Source organism: Pipra filicauda, unplaced genomic scaffold (assembly GCF_003945595.2).
Source record: "Pipra filicauda isolate LSUMZ 115617 unplaced genomic scaffold, ASM394559v2 scaffold101_size5749837_pilon, whole genome shotgun sequence".
NCBI classification, from domain to species: Eukaryota; Metazoa; Chordata; class Aves; order Passeriformes; family Pipridae; genus Pipra; species Pipra filicauda.
In genome coordinates, this window is record NW_024103452.1 from 3,426,444 (window position 1) to 3,448,225 (window position 21,782).

The following is a 21,782-nucleotide window of genomic DNA, read 5'->3' on the forward strand; positions in this document are numbered from 1 at the left end:
CATTGGCAAATCTTTTCATTTAAAGATGTTCCATCCCATCTGAAACAATTCCATCTACTAAGGGATTAATATTCAGCTACTGCTCAACACTCGCCTACCAGCTGGCCTAAGCAGCATTTAGAAGCTAAGATTTCTATAAAGTTTTAGAGTCACTTAATAAGAGTTAATTCTTTTAAAAAATATATTCAGTTGTGCTAGCTTAGTTATATTGATTGTTCTATTAAGCGGACAAATTATCCAATTTCTTCCCAGAGAGTTGTATTTTTAAACCAATGTGGTAAAGTTAAGCTTTGGAAAACTCTAGACTCAGTGAACACACAAATGTCAGAATCCTCACCATATAATGGGCAATTTTATAAAAAAGTACCTCTTAATCTTCATAATAATATTAATTCATTTTTTTTTCTGCATCCCATTTGACTTCTCTATCTGCAGAAACCAATTCTCAACTTTTAAATTTTCTCCGCTATTATATTTTGAAATAAATGAGAAATGTGAGCGTCTCTTACATGGCACTTACAGCAAAACAACTTAAATCTTTGATGTCTTCAGTGTTTAATAAACACTGGAAGTATACAAAAAAATATTTGCAACTTCAAATATAGAAGGTTATGCAGATAGACCTTCTATGTGGGACACAATTATTGAATATCTTGTAGCAGGTTAGGAAAATTTCTTATTCTAGAAGATGTCAAGAACAGTTAATTTATTTCTGAATTTTAAGGCAGAATTAAAAAAAAATCTAGAAGAGAAAAGATATTTTGAGTGAAAGATCAAGAAGAGATTTTTATTACAAGGAAAGGAAGATTTGACAGCAGTTAAACAAGGATAAGAAACAAACTTCAACAAACTCAGAGAACGAGCTAGCTGAGTGAGCAGTGTGGGAAGATAATCTAAAGAATAAAGGATTACATGAAAAATGGCAATTCATGAAGTAGAAGAAATTAAACATACAAGAAGAAACTTCCTGATAAAATGTAGGATTAAAAATACTTAGAAAATCGAGAACAGATACTGAAATTGAAGACAACCTGTAAAAAAAAGCAGCAGCTGGGAGAAAAGATTCAGAGTAAAGCAAAAAACAAATATGGTTCAATGATATAATACAGTTCCAAAAAGTAAGTTGTGTTCGATGACATATTTACCTAAGCTCTGCATAAAAAAAGTCATAGAAAATACTCTTGATACCACTGTTTCCCTAACTGTTCAAGAGTATGTTTTAGGAAAGGTAGAGATAACATGCCATTATACACAATAGGGGTGTAAAGAATAAAGAATGAAAAGATTTTAAGATATACATTTGGCGAATTTGAAAGAAATTAGCTTGTTTAGTTGAAAAGACAAAAGCTGGAAAGAAAAGTTGTGTGAAGGTTTCAACATAGAAATGGTTTTCTAAAGTGTAAGAGGAAATTATGATGAGAATTAATAGTTCTCTGTAAAGAATGTATGTATAGTGAAAATGAAAAAAAAAAAACAAAAAACAAAAAAAAACCCCTAAGTTTCTTTGCCTTAAGGAAATCTAGGGAAAGCTTTCTAAAGGTAGCTGTTGAAAGAGAAAAATGTAAATACCTAAGGAAGCTGTGGAACTGGATACTTTAAAAAAGAGGTTACATAAACATCATTAGGCATGGCCTAGGTATTAAATGGTTGCAGTCCTCCAATTCTTGAAATACAGAAGAATATAATCAATTCACATACCATTTCACTGCAATTCCAAATTCACAGACATGAATGCACAGTTGATATAGGGGGAGGCTGAGACAGGATGAACCTTCTGATGTCTAGCCTCAACCAGCTACACCATATGTAGCATTTTGTTTGTGTAAATAAGCAAAATGCAGTCTGACTCTCTTGCTTTCATCCCAAAACAAACATAATGTGCTTTCTATATTAACTGATATCCTATCCTTGTTGCCTTGATTAATCATTTTATGCCATCTGCAGCATCAACCTCTGTGTGATACACTGAATCAATCACTATTACTGTAGTGGTTTGGAATTGAAGATCAACAAAAATAGAAGTATCAAGTAGCCTCCTCCATGCCAAACTTGAGGGAAACAAGCTGCCAGTTGGGTTTTATGTAACAGATACACATGACTTTAATAAGACCGATAAGGTTACTTTTCAACAAAGCTATATTAAAACTTTCATTAGTCTTACACAGTTCTCAACACCATCACGTGGATTTTTATCTTGCAGAGGAGATAAAAATGCCACGGGGCAACCCCGACAGATTCATGCTCATAATGAAAACAGCAGCCTAATGAGAAACATCAACACAGAGATGTGTGTGTGGACACATGCACGACAAGGTTCTACATGCAGATCTTCTTTCCAAAATAACCCCCCCTCTGTCCCATTGTGCTTTCTGCTGCACCCCTTAAGTCTGCTGGAACCTTGCCCGCATATAGAACAGCACAGGGGCTGTGATGGTTGAATGGAAAAGTGAAAAAAAGTAGAAGAAATATAATGGATATTACCTCCTTATTGAAGACTTCAAGAAAGGCTTGGTAATATTACATAGTCTAAAGGTAAAAGGATCAGTGAAAGATAGTGTGGGGAAGACTGGCAGACTGCTGTAATCCAAGAGCATTGCCAGGGCACGGACACATGATAGCAACAAGTCAGTTTAGAAGATGACTATTGAAAGGACAGTATATAGATATTTTTGAAAAAGATTATCTTAAAAATCACTGTACTCTGAATCCTCATGCTGGAATAGAGCTTCATACGCCATCAGATAACTGTGGTTCAAGATGTAAGTTTATGAGGAAAAATAAACTAATTATATCATATTGAAAAAAAAGTTCAGAAAAAACTCCATGGATTTGTAGGCCTAGGACCTTAAATAGCTTAGTATTGTGCAGTGTGACTATTATTAAAGCATATTTTGGTAATGAGTGTCAAAAGAGGAAGACTGCTGATGTGGAATATTTAAATTCATTAATGTAGTGGCATTAATCTGTCAGGAACTCAGAAACTGGGAGAGTAGATATGTTGAAAGCTCTTCATTAATACGTGGAGTTAAGAAAGAGGCAAAAAAAAAATAATTTGCCTTATGAATAGGATGTTTCTTCAGTGAACACTCTAATAATAATAATTTTCATTTTTAAAGAAAAAGTAATGGATTTTGGAATTTTTAAATACTGACCCAAGCCTCACCCAGAATATTTTAAGTTTACCATTTGTGCATGTCACGGTACATATAATAAATTAAAATTAACAGCTGGAAGATGGCACACCTTTAAGATAAAATTGATCAGGGAAGGAGCCCGGGAGCCGGTTTAACCAGTTAGCTGAAGATTTCTTCTACATAGGATTTACTTTACCGTCATTCCAAGAAAATTTACAGCATAGGGGGATTGTTAGGAGGAATGAGATATATGTTAGCGTCTGGTTGTCTGAAGACCACAGAATGTTAATGTAGAGAAGGCCAGAAAACACACTACAGTTCAGAAAGCTTAAAAAATGTCTTAAATTTTATCTATCAAACTATGCCACATGCCATTCAGATATAAACTAGAATTTTACTCAGTTCAACTCTTAGTTTAATTACTTTGTGGAACATCCTGTGTCACAAGTCTATCACACACTCGGGAATGCAAAACCTGTTGAGGTGCACTTTGACAGCTGTTTAGTTCTATTCAAAGCCAACATTAGTGTTGCAAAAGATGCTGTTTCTATTTTCAGCTATATAAGTAACCATAGGAAAGTTACATTCATTCAGTCTGACACCTGATGAGAAACCCGTGGCTACCCAAAGCGGAAATGTCATGGGCTTTTTCAATGGTCATTTGTAGGCAGGACTAACACTTTTAGCCTTGTCCAGAATAATTCATACACCATTGCCTAGACTAACATAGTTTTCATTTTAGTTTTATTGACTTGCAGTTGTACAGTAATGGATTCAAACCAATGAAGAAAATGGTTCCCTCCTTTGTTAATGATAGTAGGAGGTCTTTTTGTTTTAAATAGAAGTTTTGCAAGTACTTTCTCATAAATATTTCATTTTATCATTCTTTTGACATGCTGAATGTGTCCCATCTGGAACAAGTCACTGGCAGCTGTAAGCTTCCCAGTGGAGTTCCAGTAAGCTGGAGTGTGCTCCCATAGGACTTCTATCACTGCAGTGGTTCTGTGCCCACCACATAAAGATATTTTTAATGGAACTGAGTTGTTGGAAAACTTCTCTGCATACCATTTCCCTTCAAATGATACTGTCAAAAAAATCTCCAGGAAATAAGGTTGTATTGTATTAATCATGGAAGATAATTCTGTAGGAATGAGACATGAGACACAACTCACCATTCTGCTCCTGTCAGAGGGGTCAGACCAATCCCACCTGTGTGAGTCAGATCAATCCAGCCAACCCACACAAACCTCTACCATTCTACAAAACTTCAAACAACTAAAAGTGCATGAGGCATGTTTAAGGTCTTTTCCTACTCACATAAATTGAGCAAACCCTCCAACACAGATTTTGGTGTGCACAATTTGCCCCAAAGATGTGTGGTTTTCTATTTTCAACCCGAATTCAAAATTCTCAGGATAAACGCCTACTGGGCATACATTTCAATTAAATGTATATTGCTATCTTCAGTGAAGCTATCTGTAGGAGGAGTGCAAATAAAATGAAATTTAGCACCCTCACTCCTGAAATTTTAACACGTGTGGTATTTTGCACATTTAATGAGAGCACCCCAAATGTCACCAAAAAGGTAAACATGCCAGTTTTTAAATATCAAGCACAGCACATAGTTACAATATGTGACAATAAAATCTGGCTTTATAAAGGGAAAAAGGCACGCAAAGGTGAAACACAACTGTAATTTTCCACTTCAAACAAATAAACCCCAGAAATGTTCCTCCCCAAAACTGTCACATAAATTTTATGATAACCCTCATATTCATACTGTGAACTATTGGTAAAGACAGAAAATTATTTTAAATATATCTGTATGCTATTTCAAACAGATTAAACCCTATAATTTAAAAGAAAAATTTTCCAGCCTCTAGATTCTAGGCTGGTCTTTTAGTAGTTTCCAATTGTTTCTTGCATTCCTTCACTTAACTTGAAGGTTGCACTACGGGCACTGCAAAAACCTGTACTAAGTCATGTCATTTGATGGGCCAAAACTTACTAAAGCTTCTTTCATGCCAAGGAATTACAAAGTAACAGATATGAAGAAGAAAATACTTACTCAGCTGAAGCAATTTTACATCAGGCAGATGAAAAAAATGATTAATAGATTTGAATAAAAGGTCTTTTGTTTGCACAAGAAAAAAAAGAAAGTTTACAACACAGTGTGTCTAAGATGGAAAGTGACTGACTGCAACATAAGACAATAAAGATTCATCTTCTATATACTGTATGCAGAGTACAAAGATGGATGTTTAAATAAATGCAGAGCAGGCAAGAAAATACATCAGCTGACAGATATTTATACTATGAACTGCTTCTACTGTAAAACACAGAAAACTTTTTAACACCTTATATTAATAGTCCTTCTAGAAACGATAAATATAAAATTAGTCTTAAATTCATTGGGCTGCTTATGAAATAAATTAAAGGACAACAGAACTGAGATACACATATCTTTAATATCTCATAATTTAATGTAAGAAAGTAGCCTACTGTGCAATCTAAGAAGGTAAGACCATATTTGTGATTATGACTTTGCAAAATTAAAAGCATATGTGTATTTTTCATGTTGGAATGCCTCTATCAATTCTGTTATTCTCTACTGGTAATGAATTAACACTAAATTACACAGAGAAGGAGCAACAAAAGAGCTCACATCATCATTCTGGAATCAAATGTAGTCTTACTAAAGAGAGCATTATCACAAGCATGTTTTGTATTAGTCTTCTTTTTAAAAATATTAGAATGGTATGAATGATATCGGGTAACTTCATTGCTATTCCTAAAAATGAATTTACTGGTCCAGTTTCATTAGAAGGTTTTCAACCATAAACTTCCCTTCAACACTACAAGAATTGTTACTGATTGAAAGTGATAAGGACAAAGTAAATAATTCTTCAAATTATAACTGCATAAACTTTCTGGTATTGTAATTCCAATGTCACCTTGGAGAAAAGCAGTAAGGAGTGGTATCTAGCAACCCAGTACCTCATTAGACAAGGGTTTACTAAGATCTGAACTTGTAGAAATATAGAGCTTAAAGAAGTGTAGAAAATTTGCCTTTCATTGTATTGGCACTGCATTCCATTACATATGACAACATACTGACACACAGTGACCATTATCATCACTATGATACGTTTGCTGTATACAATAAAACCCCAAAACCCTCCTTCACCAGAGGGAACAGGAAAGTGAGTGTGTATTGTATTATATATAACAGTATATATAAACCCACCCTAACCCTCAGCAGTGCAAATTTACAGTATTAAATGATGCAGTAAAATAACCATTTAAAACTAGTAAATCCTCCATTTCATTTATTATACTTCACAGAATAATCAGTCATCAGGCATGATGTGATTAAGATCACAAATCTTGGCACTGCAAATCTGTTTTGTTGTTTGGACTGAATATTTTGCTATACTTTACTCCTAACAGAGCAAAATAAAATAAAAAAAAAAGTTAATCATACATCTTCCCCCTTATGCACGTATTTTCCATAGCTGATGGTTGTTGTTGCAACACAGTAAAAGCTACCATGTCCGAATTTGAAGAGGAATCTCTGCGTTTGTTTTCAGAATACAGCCATGTGTGTCATACAAGTGACTATGATTTCAATTCTCTCTTCCAACTGTCAGTTTAAAAAGTATTTTCAACTCAGACACAAAGATTAACTAAACCCACATTCTATGTGAGACACTAATATAAATCAGACATAAAATGATTATTCAAGGTCACTGAGTGAATGACTGGTCAAGATACAAATTCTGTATTGCACTTCTACTTTTGAAAGGATTCATTCAGATATATGAAGACTTCCAACTGAATACTTTCACTGCTTTATGCATACACATCGATGGCAACTGTTAAAGTGCCTTGGTGATTTGCATTCTAACTTTTAGCTGTTTTTCTGAAAACAGAAGAAAAAACAACCCCCAAAAAAAACCATGTAGGCACATCCCTAAGCACTAGGAAAGGCAAATTCTCATTTACAGTGTAAATCCAGCTCATATTTCACTTCTATTTAGAATGTGATTAATCTTCTAATAATAATAAATAATGATTTGCACTGAAATGTAGTAGGAGACAACTTTAAAAGGTGTTTTATTTCACACACACACATATATACATTTTTAAGTCTGTAAGTATGCAAAAGACAGACAAGAAGTTTGATTAGATTCAAAACTTAAACCCAACCACCACAGCTAATAATCCAATTTAGTCTAAACAACAGAACTCATCCAGGGATTCTTGTGTTAAACCATAATTCTGGTTGAACCACAGATCAAATTTCATCAGCAGAGAGCCATCCCACTTCTCACTAAGACATTCAGAGGTATAATTGAGCTCACTGGGAAAAATGTGAGTTTGTTCCAGCCCAAATCTATTAAGACTCAGTTTCTAACCTTGAGATTTCATTTTGCCTTTGCCTGATGAACAACAAAAGCACATAGAAAATATTCACAGTGAGGAGATACACATACGTATATCATATCATATCATATCAATTAACTACCTTTATTTCTACTGGATAATTCAGGGATTACACTAATGCAAAGTGTCAGTAGAAAATTGAGTTCTTTATGGCTCACAGTATACTTCTGTATCACTTGAGACCAACAGGTCACAAAGTGTAAAATATTAAGTATACTTTGTGATTTCACAAATAAATGTTATAGAATGAGAAATCTTTAAGTGCCCTAGGGATCAAGAGTAATAATTTTTTTAAGAAGTACTTTATGCATGCACCAAATATGCTTTCACTTCCATATTTAATATTTCTCTTTGTGCTGTTGTATTTTATACAGTAAAATATTTCATATATCACTTACTTTTTTGTCTTCATTATATTTATGAAAAATTTCTTGTGCTCTTTCTTCACCACCATCCGTAAACAACATAATAATCTTATTACAGTTAGCTCTGGAGACACTGTGCTGTAGGAGACACAAACAGAAGTGTTTTTATATTTCAGGCTATAAGGAATAACAACTGCTATATCTGATGGCTTTTATATCTACATCCTTACTACTTTAACATGGTAATGGCAAAACTTCAAAAATATTTTAGAATTTTTTTCAGTACACCCTTTTGAATGAGAAATAAAATAAAATAAACCAAAACCATTTTTCTGTTCCATGACACTTAAATATGACCCATTTCAGATCTGGACTAACACAGTGGAATAGGGATCTGGTGGTTCCTCTCACCTCCACAAACACCAGGAGAGCTCACACCCATCACATCAAACCCCCAGTGTTCCTATACAGATGTTCTGTGTGAGACTTGCACAGTGAGGGTCTCTAAACATTTTTACTTTTTTCTCATCCTTATTTTTTTCCTTATCTTTACTGTACCTGTGGAAATTTGTGAACAATGACCCTGTAATGAATTACTGAATATGCTTATTTTTTTCTGTTGGACTCCTACTCACAGAAACTATCCAGCTCACTGACTGCTTAAATGAAGCTCTGTCAATTTAGGCATCCTGTAGGTATGTCCACCCTATAAGCTCTGAAGTATTTTGCATTTTTTTCACATTTCTTTAAAATGTGTTTCATCTTTCAATTTTTTAATTCTTTCCTGGTTTTCTAAATTATTATTTTTAATACCTTGAAATGAATAGCTAATCTTTAGAAAAGTATCTTACAATCAAGTTTGCATAATAGCCAAGATGTGGCTTTCTAGATTATTAAAAACTCTCCATCACCTGCTTTTCTAATTAGGTTGCATCTCACAACTGAAGAACAGAGTGAGTTCCATCATTTCTGGGGAGGAAGCCTGAAATAGAGAGAATTAAGAAGCCTCTCTGACTCCTAATTCATCAAAGTAACTAGTAAAGTCCCTGAGAAAAATGCAGTGTGTTTTGCAAGGGAATAAAAACATTGTTCCACAGGTAGAACAATAGAGGTGAGTATGAATTTTGGCTCCTTATGGAAGGACCAAAGGCTCCTGCTTTGGCATTCATCCTCTGTCTTTATTCTTTAAAGGTAGGAATCCAATCGAAGCAAATTGCTCATGACTCTTGCAGCCAGTGTTCCTTACCCTTTGTATTGCATACAAATGGTCCCAATAAATTCAATTTCTCCTTCCACAAGCCTGAATTTTGTTATATGAATTTTCTCTAGAGTCAGGAAAATAAATAGGACAGTTGTCCTTACAAAAGCACTCAGTTCCCCCTTGCTTTACTCTTTATGGCCAGATAGCGACTGTCACCAGGCTGGTCACACTGAAACACCAAAACCAGCCCTCAAATATCACCTAGTAACTCTCAATATTGCATTCTACAGTTCTACAATGCTTCAAGAAAACTAAAGCACAAAAACATAATTAACAGAGTAAGAATTATTCTTCAGAGATGATTTATGTTTATAGTTCAATATTCTGTGAATAATTACTTATTTATTAACTAAAAAAAAAACAAACCAAAACACAAGCCCAAAGATTTTCTTACATGTAACAACATATAAAACCTGCTTGAAATCAATACATTCTCTCCAACCTCAACAGCACACTGTGTTTCAGTTGGAATTAAATAATTTATGATCATTTTTCACTTGCGAAATATAAGTTACAAGATACTGCTTTGGGCTGTAATCTTTTCGATATTAAAAAAGTAATAAAAGCAGAGTTGGATATTTCATAAATAAAGAAATTCACATGCATTTACAGTGGGTTAATATATAGGCCAAAATAAGGTCAGAGGGAACAAAAGAGAGATATCAAGGAAGAGGACCAAAACTTGCTCATATTATGAAACCTTCCTACTGATTTTGAAACAAGCACTACTATGGGCAATGTGATCATATGATATTATATTCATATTACGTATGAAGTGTTTAAAGCCAGTTTGGGTAGAGCTCTGAGCAAGCTGGTTTAGAGAGAAGTGCCCCTGCCCATAGTAGGGCAGTTGGAACTAGCTGATCTTTGATATGCCCACCAAGCCAGGCCATTCTGTGACTCTGCGATTCTCCCACAATAAAAACTTCGCTTTTGGATGAATGAATTTAACACGTTAGCCTTTCAAAAGGCATCAAGGAAGGCAGAATTGCCTTTACAACACCTCTTATTCCCCCTCCCCGCCCCCCCATTTGGACTAAACAGGGGAGATATTGGCTCAGGATGTGAAAATAAGTGATTGTGAAAAGTGGACGCAGCAACTTCATAATTCTTCTGAACAGTTTGCCTCAGCAGTCCAACAGACCACAGATGAAAGGGAATGTGTTGCCTATACAGGAGCTTCCCCAGGACAAAAAACAATTTCTTAGCTTAAACCACAGAAGGATACAATTTGGAACTAAGCTATGTATTAATTTTTAGCTCTCTCTTCTATTTGATAAAGGTCTTTTTTTATTCTTTCAAACAAGCAAGCAAAACATGATCCATTTATAGTATGGTTAAAATTACTTTTGTTTTATAAAAGTTTCACATCTTTAAAATTAACTCATTAAATGACAGGTAACAATTATACCTTGTGACATGACACTTTAAAAATTCATTTTTCACTATTTTTTCTCTGACAAATCATAGCTATTATGGCGTGTTGGGAAAAACCCTCCTGGAACTGCTGAAGGTGAGGTATTATGCTTTTCAAAGAAATAACAAGTTAATATAACAATAAATAATGGAAAAAATACTACATAAAAATCCAGATTATTGATAAACACTGGCATTAGTATGTTGAAAAAAACACAAGTGTCTATTTCCATTTGGTAACACATCAGGCAGCAATCTATTCATGCCACAAGTGAAACATTGCTTCAGTGTTCTGGAAAATTGTTTGAAATAATTGTCATCCAGAAAGAGTACCCCCAAAATTATTATTAAAATTTGAGCAACACTGCATTTCTATGGACCTTAAAGCAATTCGACTATTTGAATTCATAAATATACAACTGGAAACTATCTCACAGCATATTTTTTATTATTTGCTTAAGGTGGTATTATATCATCATATTATATTGTCTTGTCACTGGAGTGTAGTGTTAAATCCATCACCAGCCCTTTACTCTTCCTGCTAAATGGATTTGCCAGTGTTTGGAGGGGATGACTGTATATCTATAACCTCATGCAATCCACAATGTCCAGCCATAATTTACAGTCTTGCAGAGATCATGTGAGGCTAATCACACCTCTGCCTTCAGCTACAAAAGAGTTGGTCCCACTATGACACTGATCTACCATTAATTTTTAAATAATATTTGAGTCCTACAAACAAGTCCACTTTGAGGTTTCCCCTGTGTTCAGCTTGTCTTAATGTTGCCTGCACACAAAGTATATATCTGGTGTTCTGTGCAATCAATAATTTTAAGGAAATATAAATGTCATGAGGAATATATTTGGAAAAATTCCTTGCCTTCCTCTTCCCTCTGCATGAGATGTCAACAGATGCGTGTGTAATGGCCAGTCTTCGCGAGCGAAGATTTGGGAAAGGTCATTAACCCTTCCAGCCTGCGCAGTGGATTTTTAGGTGAGACACAGCGTGCGCTCAACAGATGCAGAAAATGGGAAAATGCCATCCAGCCTGGTCCAAAAATATCCAATAGACTTTAAAAATAACCATCAGCAGAGGGCACCCACTCATTTCTCCACCAAACCCCGCTGCTAAACTGAATAGTGGTCAACTGAGAAAATTCACATGAAAACATTGCTTTTTCTTTTCCTACATCAAAATTTAAGAAGGGTAGAAATTTTTCAACCATTTCTAGCCTTAAATTGCATATACAATGTCAGGGAAGTGTCCCGAAGTCCAGAACCTGGCAGATTAGGGGGAAAAAATAAAGTAAAAACAAATATATTACAAAAAATCATAAGGAAAAGAATGCATTTCATACTTGTCAAGGCATATCCTTATCTGCTGTAAACTGATTCAGCTTTACTTGCACTAAGGTGGAGATCTAATATGAAGTTTTTACAAAGGTGAAAAGTAGAATTATTTTTTTAAACAACCACATAAACCATTAAAAATTTACTGATTAACTCCCAACATCTGTGGTAGATGGGAAACATTGCTATTCAAAAAGGTAGTGCTTGGGTGCAAATTAGAAAGTACAATGTATCTAAAACATAGTAACAATGCATTTATTTTTAAGGAAATTATTCTTTTTATACATGAGAAAGAAAAAGGAATTAGAATACTCTCAGATGCCTAATATCCCTCTATTAATTAACTCATTTCCTCTGCTCTATTCTGCTCAAGCCATGGTAAACTATTTATGACTTCTAATAAGTGTGAAATTTTAGGTTAACTAAACATTGCTAGGAGATGCTGTGGTAAAATTAAAATAATAGCACTATAACACAGAGCTGTCCATTCTAACATTAACTGCAAGTTAACCACTACCATAAGTATGTGCCAACTGGGAATCACATGTTAAATGGAAAACCAGCTGAATGAACTAAAACACTACAACACATTGAAAACCAAATTCATTCCCAAATCTTAGCAACCTGCTAGGGAATCTGCAAGGAAAAAACATTTCTGGGATAGATTTACTTGCTAAATAAAGGTTTGCACTTCAACCACTTAAGTTACACAATGAAGGAGCACCCAGTGGCCATCTGAACATTCAAGTTCTCCTGCTTCACCTGGCAGAAGAGAGATATTACTTAAACACTTACATTTAGCAGCTGTTCAAAAGCGTAGCTAAAGCCTTTTTTGTAATCTGTAATTCCTTTAGCAGAAATTTTATAGACAGCTTCTTTCAGTTTCTTCTTGTTCCTCACATTAGCTTGGACAAGATGATTAAAACAACTGACGTTCTGAGCATTATTATTAAACTGTAAAATAAAAAGAAATGTTATTAAAACAGTTATTTTCTTTTCTGTGTACTGTAGTCCTAAAGATTTATGTTGTTTGGATCCATGAGATAAAGAATATCACACCTGGATTTTCATTTCCACTATTGAAAACGTCCAGCAGCATCTGGAGATTTCAAAATGGAGCAATAAATATATTTAAAAATAAAGGTATTTGGTGCTTCACCCGGTGGCAATCAAGAAAACTCTACTGTAATGGAAAAATTCCCACAAATTTTGTTTCAAGTTTATATCATAAAATAAAACTCAGACACGCTGACAAAATGAAAAACATAGGAAAATACATACTTTTTTTAATCACTGAAAAATACTGGTTGAGTTATAAGGTGACCTCTATATTGCACCTATTAGTTTGGTGGTTTACAATGAAACCTATAGATCATATTCAATTAGTACATATACCTTATGGAAAGCAAAAGGAAGCACATGAGAGTATAGCTGCAAATACGAGAATATTGTTAACAGCAGTACAAATTTGTGTATTGAGAACACACGTGCTTCTGCTGTCCTACCCACATATCCATAAAAACTACTCCCTTTTAAGTAATTTATATGAGATTTTGACATTATGTAAAAACATTTATATGAGATTTTGACATTATGTAAAAACATACACAGATAGTTTTTAAGTGCAAGATGTTGTCTGCACAAGTAGAAATCAGTTTATGATCACCTGAAAATTCATCTCTGTGTAAATATACATACATTCATGTATACCTACAACTATATGTATCTTCAGAGAGAGAGAGAGATGCAGATATAGGTCTCACTTTTTAGTGGCACCATGTATGATTTTAACTCTAGTTTTGGATGAAAGTGCATATTACTGCATACAAGCTGTGTTTAACTCTATTTGAGTGAAAATCTCCTTTTAACTACAACACAGTGACTTTTTTCTAAGATACTCTTGACTAATATTACTAAAACTACTGTCTTCGCCAATTTTAAACTGTTTCATCTGTCAAGATTTCTTATGCGAGCTTTTTTCCTCACTGGTAAAGATGATGTCCAAAAATCTCTGTAAACTCCATCTCAGTAAAGGCACTAAAATACAGATCTCCTAATTTACACTTCATCTGAAAGTAGATTATTATGCATCTTCCTGATTATGGATCTTCAGTGAAAGTAAATGTAAATGTAATTTTGTCCTGTCAAACTTGTGCAAAGCCTTAAAATAATGTAAAAATCAGGCCATGTTGCTTTAAGTCCACTACTGTTAGATAGTTCGATAGTGCTCTATAGAATAAAGGTCACAGATTTCAATAAATGCTCAGACTCCTTACCAGTCTAAAATAAATCACTAAGTACCAGGCACAAAGTGTAGAGACAGCTGTTGTCAGCAGCAAACACCAACTTGCACTGTGACTGTAGGACACTTATAGTGAACAAAACTTAAAAGGATGGAAAGATTGATAATATCAAACCAACTTTTGTAATGCCTACTATTTCAATTCAAGTTATTAGGATGCTTAGGAGGTAAGCAGACTTTTCCCTGTCCTGGAATCAGATGCTCCCTGCTGTTAGGACCCAATAAAATATGAACTACCAGTTATTATTCTCAAATATCCACTTTAGTCAATAAGACTTCTGCTATGAAATTGCTAGAAACAAATGTATAACTGCAAATATAGTGCAGCTAATGGCAGAGATGACTGACATAGGCATCATCCTCAGCAGAAGGCTTAGCCTAATTTGTTCCCTATCCTTCTTGAAAACAGGCACAGAATTGCAACTGTGGAGATTTTGGGTGCAATTGAGCAAATCCAGGTGCTATTATGAGAGCCTTTGCTCTGCTGGATTCTTCCTTACAGTTCCATATGGAATATCTTATTCCCACAAAGAGGATGTGTGAAAGTGCCCCATGAACTAAAGAATTTAAAGCATGAATTCGTCTGCCTCATCTTGTCATATTTTTATTGCACCAGAAGCCCCTCCTGCATGTATGTAGAACCTAAACCTATTTTAATTTTGAGCATTAAGTAATTCATAACTAATCTAATACCTTGTCATTCTCATATTGCAATTATTTTGATAGGGTGCTTATTTTTGATTTTTCCTCATGAATTAATATTGTCTTTTTGCGAGACAAAAATTTTTTTTTACAGTATAGCTGATGCTTTGCTGAGGACTGTATTAGCTAGCAAATAATATTGATACTTGTTAAGCAAAACATACTATCACAATACTCATATAAGAATCTTCATCTATCTTTCTAATTAATAAGAACAGTTATTACTCTGTCCCAATTTTATAGTTCTAGTCCCCAGGTGATTAAATATGTAGGAGCAAGTTATTCTCAAAAGACTTTATGCAAATTTTTCTGTCCCCCTTTCTGTCAATAAGCAGTTCCCAATGTATCACAAAGGGATGGCTGTTTCCAAAACATACTGAATCATAAATAAGTGCTTTAATTTTGAAAAATGCAGTGTTATATTCTATTCCAAGTATTCTATGGAAGAGTTAGTTGTATATAATGTTATAACAAAAGTGGTTTATTTATTTTTGTAATATTTTATTTATCGTGGCTTTAATTTTCACAATACCACAACCACAAACATACAGTTATGTATCAAAATTATTTACAGTGACATAAATATGAAAACAGGATGAAAAAATGAAGATTAAAAATATTTGCCATTTCTCCCAGTGTCACTTCACCTTTAAAATAAATGAAGACATGGAATTGGATTACATATATTTAAGCTTGAATATTCCTTTAATGTATGTAATATTTCTCAAAAAAGAATATTTTGGTAGGACCAATAAAACCAGCATGTTTTGTTGCTTAAGCAAAACCACAAGATGATCACACAACTGTAATGAGTTTGGTGAAAAACACTGACATACTCAATGGTGCTTCCAATGATAGTTTCTACCAGAAGTAACCAGTAAATCACCCAATGGTTATTGGATACATAAACCATGTGGAAGTGAAAACAGTATTGTGCTGCGGAATTATTTCTGTTTGCCTCAACCTAGGTTTACAGTCATGATGGGAAAATTACAGCCATAAAGTAATTTTATAAAGAGAAGGTCTCAAAAGGAATTCTAATTCTGAGTTGGGTTGAAAGTACAGAACTTGTACTTGGAAAGTAGAAGAAAATAGTTTCCTCATAGGCAGCTCTGCTCTACAAAAACCAATTTCATTTGAAAAACTAAAGTGAAAACACTGCTGTGGTCCATCAGTGACATTATATATGAATTATTTAATGTATAAATGTAAGCATAAGTTTAATCCTATGGCCAGTGCATGCATTGTCTTGAGCTATAGCAAACAGCGGTTTAGACGTTCAAGTGAAAATTTAGTGACAAGAGAAAATTTCTCCCTCAAGAGTCATTAACATTAAACTGCAAATCTAAATTGGTTGCTAGCAACCCTGCAAATATATCAGCATAATTATTTCTATGAAGGTCAAGTATCTAGCATGTGGATCTGTAATTATGGCTACAAAAATGACATGTTAGTAATTGTCAGGAATACCAGCTCAAACTGTGGAAGAAGTTGACAAGTAAACTGTACTGCAGGACAATTACACATTAAACTGTACTGCACTCACTCATTCTGTAAACAGAACAAAGGGGCAAAGTCAAAACATCTGCATCTATAGATTGACAAATGCTGATGTAAAACCAAGGAGAGAAATGACACATTTGTAGGATGGAGAGTTACATCAACCAAAGTCAGCAAATGCTGGAATTTAATTAAGAAAATATATGGGCCAGCTGTTTCCAAAGATATCAGTCAAAGTTAATGTTAATGCTAGTCAGAAAAGCAGATGAGCAGAGTTTTTGATTAGATGAAGGAATCAGTAGTTGGAACAACAATCCTCCAAAATGAACATTTCCCTGTTTGCTAGGAGGTGAAGACAAAGTTGAAATGTGACTGATGAAAATTTTCAAAGGGAGGAACAAAATTCAGGGGTACATTTAACTAATTTCAACTCCAGTAAAGTACTGAAATGATAGAAGGATTTTGACTGTAAAAGCCTTCAGATCACCCATAAAACTGACTTTTCACATGAGACAAAAACCAGGACTGTTCAAAACTTTGAATCAGACAAACCGAGCCAGCTTTTAGTTATGCTCATGCGAAATATAATAACAATAGTGGCATTACAATTTTTTACATATTAAGATACCAAAAGCCAAAATAACTGCAATGAGCCTTTAATGATTACTCATCACAATGCCTGACTCCTAAGCACTATAATAATTCTTTTTTCAGTTTAAAAGATTTCTTGAAAACCAGTTAACAATATACGCAATCACTTAGTATTTAACTGCAGAAAAAACATGTAAGATTTCAAAAACCAGTTGCCACTTCAGAAAATCTATGTTCTTACAAAATCAAATTTTATCAAAGGAGTAAAATTAAGGTAATTACAATCCCTATTTTATTGAACAAGATACTCTCAGTGTATCTATACGAAATACATCAGTTGGGTATTTATCAGGCTGGCATTTCCCCCTAATTACTGCAGTAAATATAGCATATGTCACAAAAGTGCTACCAGTAAAAAGGAAATAAATGAAATTTGTTTATGATGCCATGGGCTTAGTGATTCACTTACAAAACAATAGATGACATTTGAAGGCAAAACGTTCAATTGTTAAAATGTAAAGACATCCTATACGGTATGTCACACTTGTAACAGCTCCTACTTTTTCAATTCTATAAAAATCTTATTCTTTATTTAAGCTAGAATAAGAAGGGTTTGAAGGTAAACAGTTGGAAATCATGGAAAATAGGACAACTTTAAGTTTTTTTATTTTAAGGTATCATGAAATATTAATATAATTAAATTTGTCTAGTAATTATACCTGCAAGGTATAAGATTCTAAATGCAGTTTTCACTAGATTATTTCTCACTACCCCATTTATTTATATCCTTTTGCAGTCCCCACCTTTGGGACGTCCCAGAACTATCCCTTAATTTCTGAGGAAATTAAGACCTCCTCTTCACAGGTTTGGGTAGGAACACCAAGCCTGTTACTGGAGCACTAAAAGTGTGAGAGAACTCCATCTAGTTGACCTCAAACCACCAGTACGATCTTAGGCCATATATGGGGCAACTCAATAACTTGAAAGATGAGATAATGAACTCAACATGAAACTGTGAACAAAGGTGTTTGAGTTTAATGCTGCTTGGACTTTGTCATTGTGGAGGTCAGACACAGAGTGAATCTGACAGTCTTACAAGAACTTCATCTTCTGATTGAGAGAAGGATCAACTTGCAAAACTAGTGAAAAATTACACAGAACTGCAGCAAAGGGTCTAAATTCTAGAGACCTTTCCCCTCTCTTGGGTAGTTCCATTGAGCTGTGGGCTCAACCAGACATGGACCTCTGCAATCCACAGTACCCCAAGGGTTAAATATGTGGAAAAGATAAGAGATTGCTATTCTGAAAACCTCTTCTAATTCCAGAATAGTTACTTATCCATTGCTAAAAGCCTCCTCTTTTCCAGTTTCAACTTGGAAATGCTTCTTTAAAAATTATTAAAACTCCTACCATAGCATGAGGATATTGGAGGATTCAAGGGAAGTGAAACAGAAATGTTTATTTATTTCCTACATCTCATCTCACTCTAAGCACTCTGTGGATACGTAGATCAAAAAATGAATAACAAGACCCTTCAGACAGATGTTTTCATTAAGAGGACAGTATAAGGTAAAAGAAGGGAGTAGAAAAAACACCTTACAGAAAATATCTGAAATGAAGTAAGAAAGTATCAGTATTAAGAAGTTGGATATACAGAGACTGAAAAAAAATTGAGATGGTTAAGTAGGAAGATCAAAGCTATCACAAAGCCTGGGAAAAAACAGCAAACAAAACAGATGAGAAAAAACCTCAACATGCATAATATATTGTGGGTTTTTGCTTTAGGAAGTAACACCTAGTATATAACTCCTGGGGCCATCCACACTTTAGCATCACAGACATTTTCAAACATTACCAAGTATCTTGGACTCCTTGAGAAATACCACAGAACTTTTCTCATTTTATTGATGAGAAAAGTGAAGCAACAGGGAATAAAACAAATAAATCCAAGGCAAAGACTTGGCCACAAGCTTTAATCTCAATCCCCCACTACTAGAACATGCTTTTTTTCTTTGTGCAAGCAATTCCATGTCCTCAAATTTGCCTTTTAAATTGACATTAGTTATTTTGCTATAAGCCATTTAAACCACACAGTCAAACAGGACACAATTTTTAAAGCATGAATTCTCATAAACAGTTTATCACTTGAACTTCTTCAAAATGTACAAACAGCTAATGACATTCATTCTGAAGACTACAGCACTGAGAGACAAAAATCCCTGATTTAACAGGCAATGTATGAATTGATGAATATTTCAAATTCTCTTCTCTATATCCATTTATTCCTCTCTATAAATCTAAATAGATCTCCATCTCCTTAGAGAGATATAAGGGATATAAATCCAAAATCCCATGTCAATCATTCTTTCTGCAAGTGTAGGAGGTTATTTAAATACAAGTAAAACATTTCAACTGATTCTCCTTCTTTTATGAAAGGAAACCTAAAGCATCCCCTTCATTGCACTTAGAATTCACATTTATGCAATGCCAGCAAAAAAGTAGGCTTTGAAAACAGCAGCAAAAGAAGAAATGTTATAAAGAACTAAAGAGTAATAGCTGAGAGCATTAATTTACATTTGTCAGAAAGTGTTTATTTCTGTTTCTGACAGTCAACAATTTTTTTCCTGCTGTATCTGATGTCTTCAAACACATATGTATCTATATATACACATACCTATAGAAATATGTTTATGTATAGATATTTGATTAATTGTTTGACATGATCAAGAAAGAAAGCTTCAGTCAATATTTATCAGATGCTTTCTGGACAAAGCACTAATCCACTGAGGAAAGCCACAGTTCTCAAATCAAAAAGCATAGCAATAAATTTATGTAAATCCTCAGGAAAAGAAATCGAGGAAAGCACTAGTTCTGAGATTCAGTTTGAAAAACACAAAGTGTTTTGCAAATCATCTAGTTACTGGAAAATGCAAAAACATAAACACCAATAAATTATTAAAACTTTAAAAAACTTTTTCAAGTTTTAGTCACTAGGTGGCACTAGAACAAAAAAAGTTGAACTGGTCTTAAAAATACCTTGAAATAGGGAATTTTACACTTTTGGTAGAGGACATTGGTGTTTTCTGTGACTGGCATAAATTTCTCATTTCAATTAGACCAATAAAATATACTTGTGTTCCAAATGAGTGAAGAAACAGAAATATTAAAATCAAAACTTCCTTAAATAAAAATTTCCACATCTTGAACACAAGAGGTCCCAGCTCCAGAATGAAAATTTACTTTTTCCATACAAGGGATCCACATTATCCAAACAAGCATCTCAATTTCCAACAGCTTTACAAACAGTACTAATAATGGAAAAGCAGTAAACCAGCCTCCTTTCTAAATATCTTTCTGTGTCTCCGAAATCTGTAGAAGTGATAGCATATATACCAAGTACATAACACTAGGTCTTTGCAAATATCCAGATTTTCCCAACCATTCACGCCTGCTGCTTTCTCTAGTTTACTAACATCTACTGATTCAACATGTCGTGTTTAATTAGAATCCCCTGAAATTGCACTCCTAAATTAAACAAAAAAAAACCAAAACAACAAACCAAAGCAAAAACTAAAAAACTACCCTTCCAAAACTTCTGACATGAAAGGAGAACCTGCTTTTAACTGTATGTAAATTGTGCATTTTTAAAAATTCATGAATATTTATAATTTATAGAAAGTCATATAAACTCGAACAAAGCAGTAATTTCTATACTTAAACTTGCTCTAGAAACAAAACTTGCACATTTGTAATACGAAGATCCCAACAGCTGAATAAATCAGTAACATCATTCCAGGAATACCAAAAATTGAGGAAAACATAGTCTGCTTGCTGAAGACCTAATCAGATACTACTACTGCTGACTTTCAATCTGGTGAGGTTTGTTGCTATGCTACTCCTACCTCATGGCTAAATCAGCTGGGTGACCCAGTTGTATCTATACACATTAAATGAGCAATAGTGAAATAGATCTGATTTCACCAGGCTTTCATTTTGTAGCTAAACCCTGCTTTGTCGTTTTCTTTTCCATTTTTTTTTTTTCCTGCTGCTTCAGGCTTGGTAATAGGATTTTAGGGTTAATCCCAAGAATAAGTGAATCTTGAATAAGGCCAGTTAGAATCTGTATTTCAGCAGCGAGCAGATAGCATTAATATTTATCAGAATCCATTTAGAGACTAGTATGCAAGCAATTTGCAAAGTTTTATTCCCATGTAAATCTCAGTACACAGAAAATCTGAGGCAGTTCAAGCAATAAAGATTTGTAATTTGACATGCCAGAAAATAATATGTGATGTTAAAGTTCACCATTCATATCTTGCTATAGAATTAATGTTTTTTCCTATCCTATGAGTTACATGTAGAGGTATACAGTAGAATTCTATATATTCATTTTAGAGAAAATATAAAAAATTTATTCTAGTACTCAGAAGAGCACACCTGTATTTCTTTCCTTGTATCTCAAATATATAATGAAATAAAATTAGGATTATATGCCAATTTATATAACTGGCATTTCCTGAAATGTCATAAGTTTCTCATTTCACTGTGAAATGTATAAGTGTGTATTAGAGACCAGAGTCAGCAGAACTCAACAACAATAAAACTGTTGGATCACAAAATATCTGTTGAAAAAATATTGCAGCACGATATGAGATAAATACTAGGGAAAAGACCAAATACTAGGCCAAAGTTTGCTCTCAGTTTTGTTAACCTTT

At 34.0% G+C, this 21,782-nt stretch overlaps 1 protein-coding gene across 2 annotated transcripts in view; it reads right to left on the bottom strand.

The window, feature by feature from the left end:
- The window catches only part of CACNA2D1 (calcium voltage-gated channel auxiliary subunit alpha2delta 1), a 379,138-nt gene that overhangs the window by 70,899 nt on the left and 286,457 nt on the right, over positions 1–21,782 (bottom strand). For both annotated transcript variants that reach the window (XM_027711461.2, XM_039388463.1), the window contains exons 11-12: positions 12,768–12,926; positions 7,979–8,083 (exon numbers count right to left, since the gene is read on the bottom strand). In XM_027711461.2, the coding sequence (XP_027567262.1) occupies positions 7,979–8,083; positions 12,768–12,926 (264 nt within the window). The remainder of the gene's footprint in view (positions 1–7,978; positions 8,084–12,767; positions 12,927–21,782) is intronic.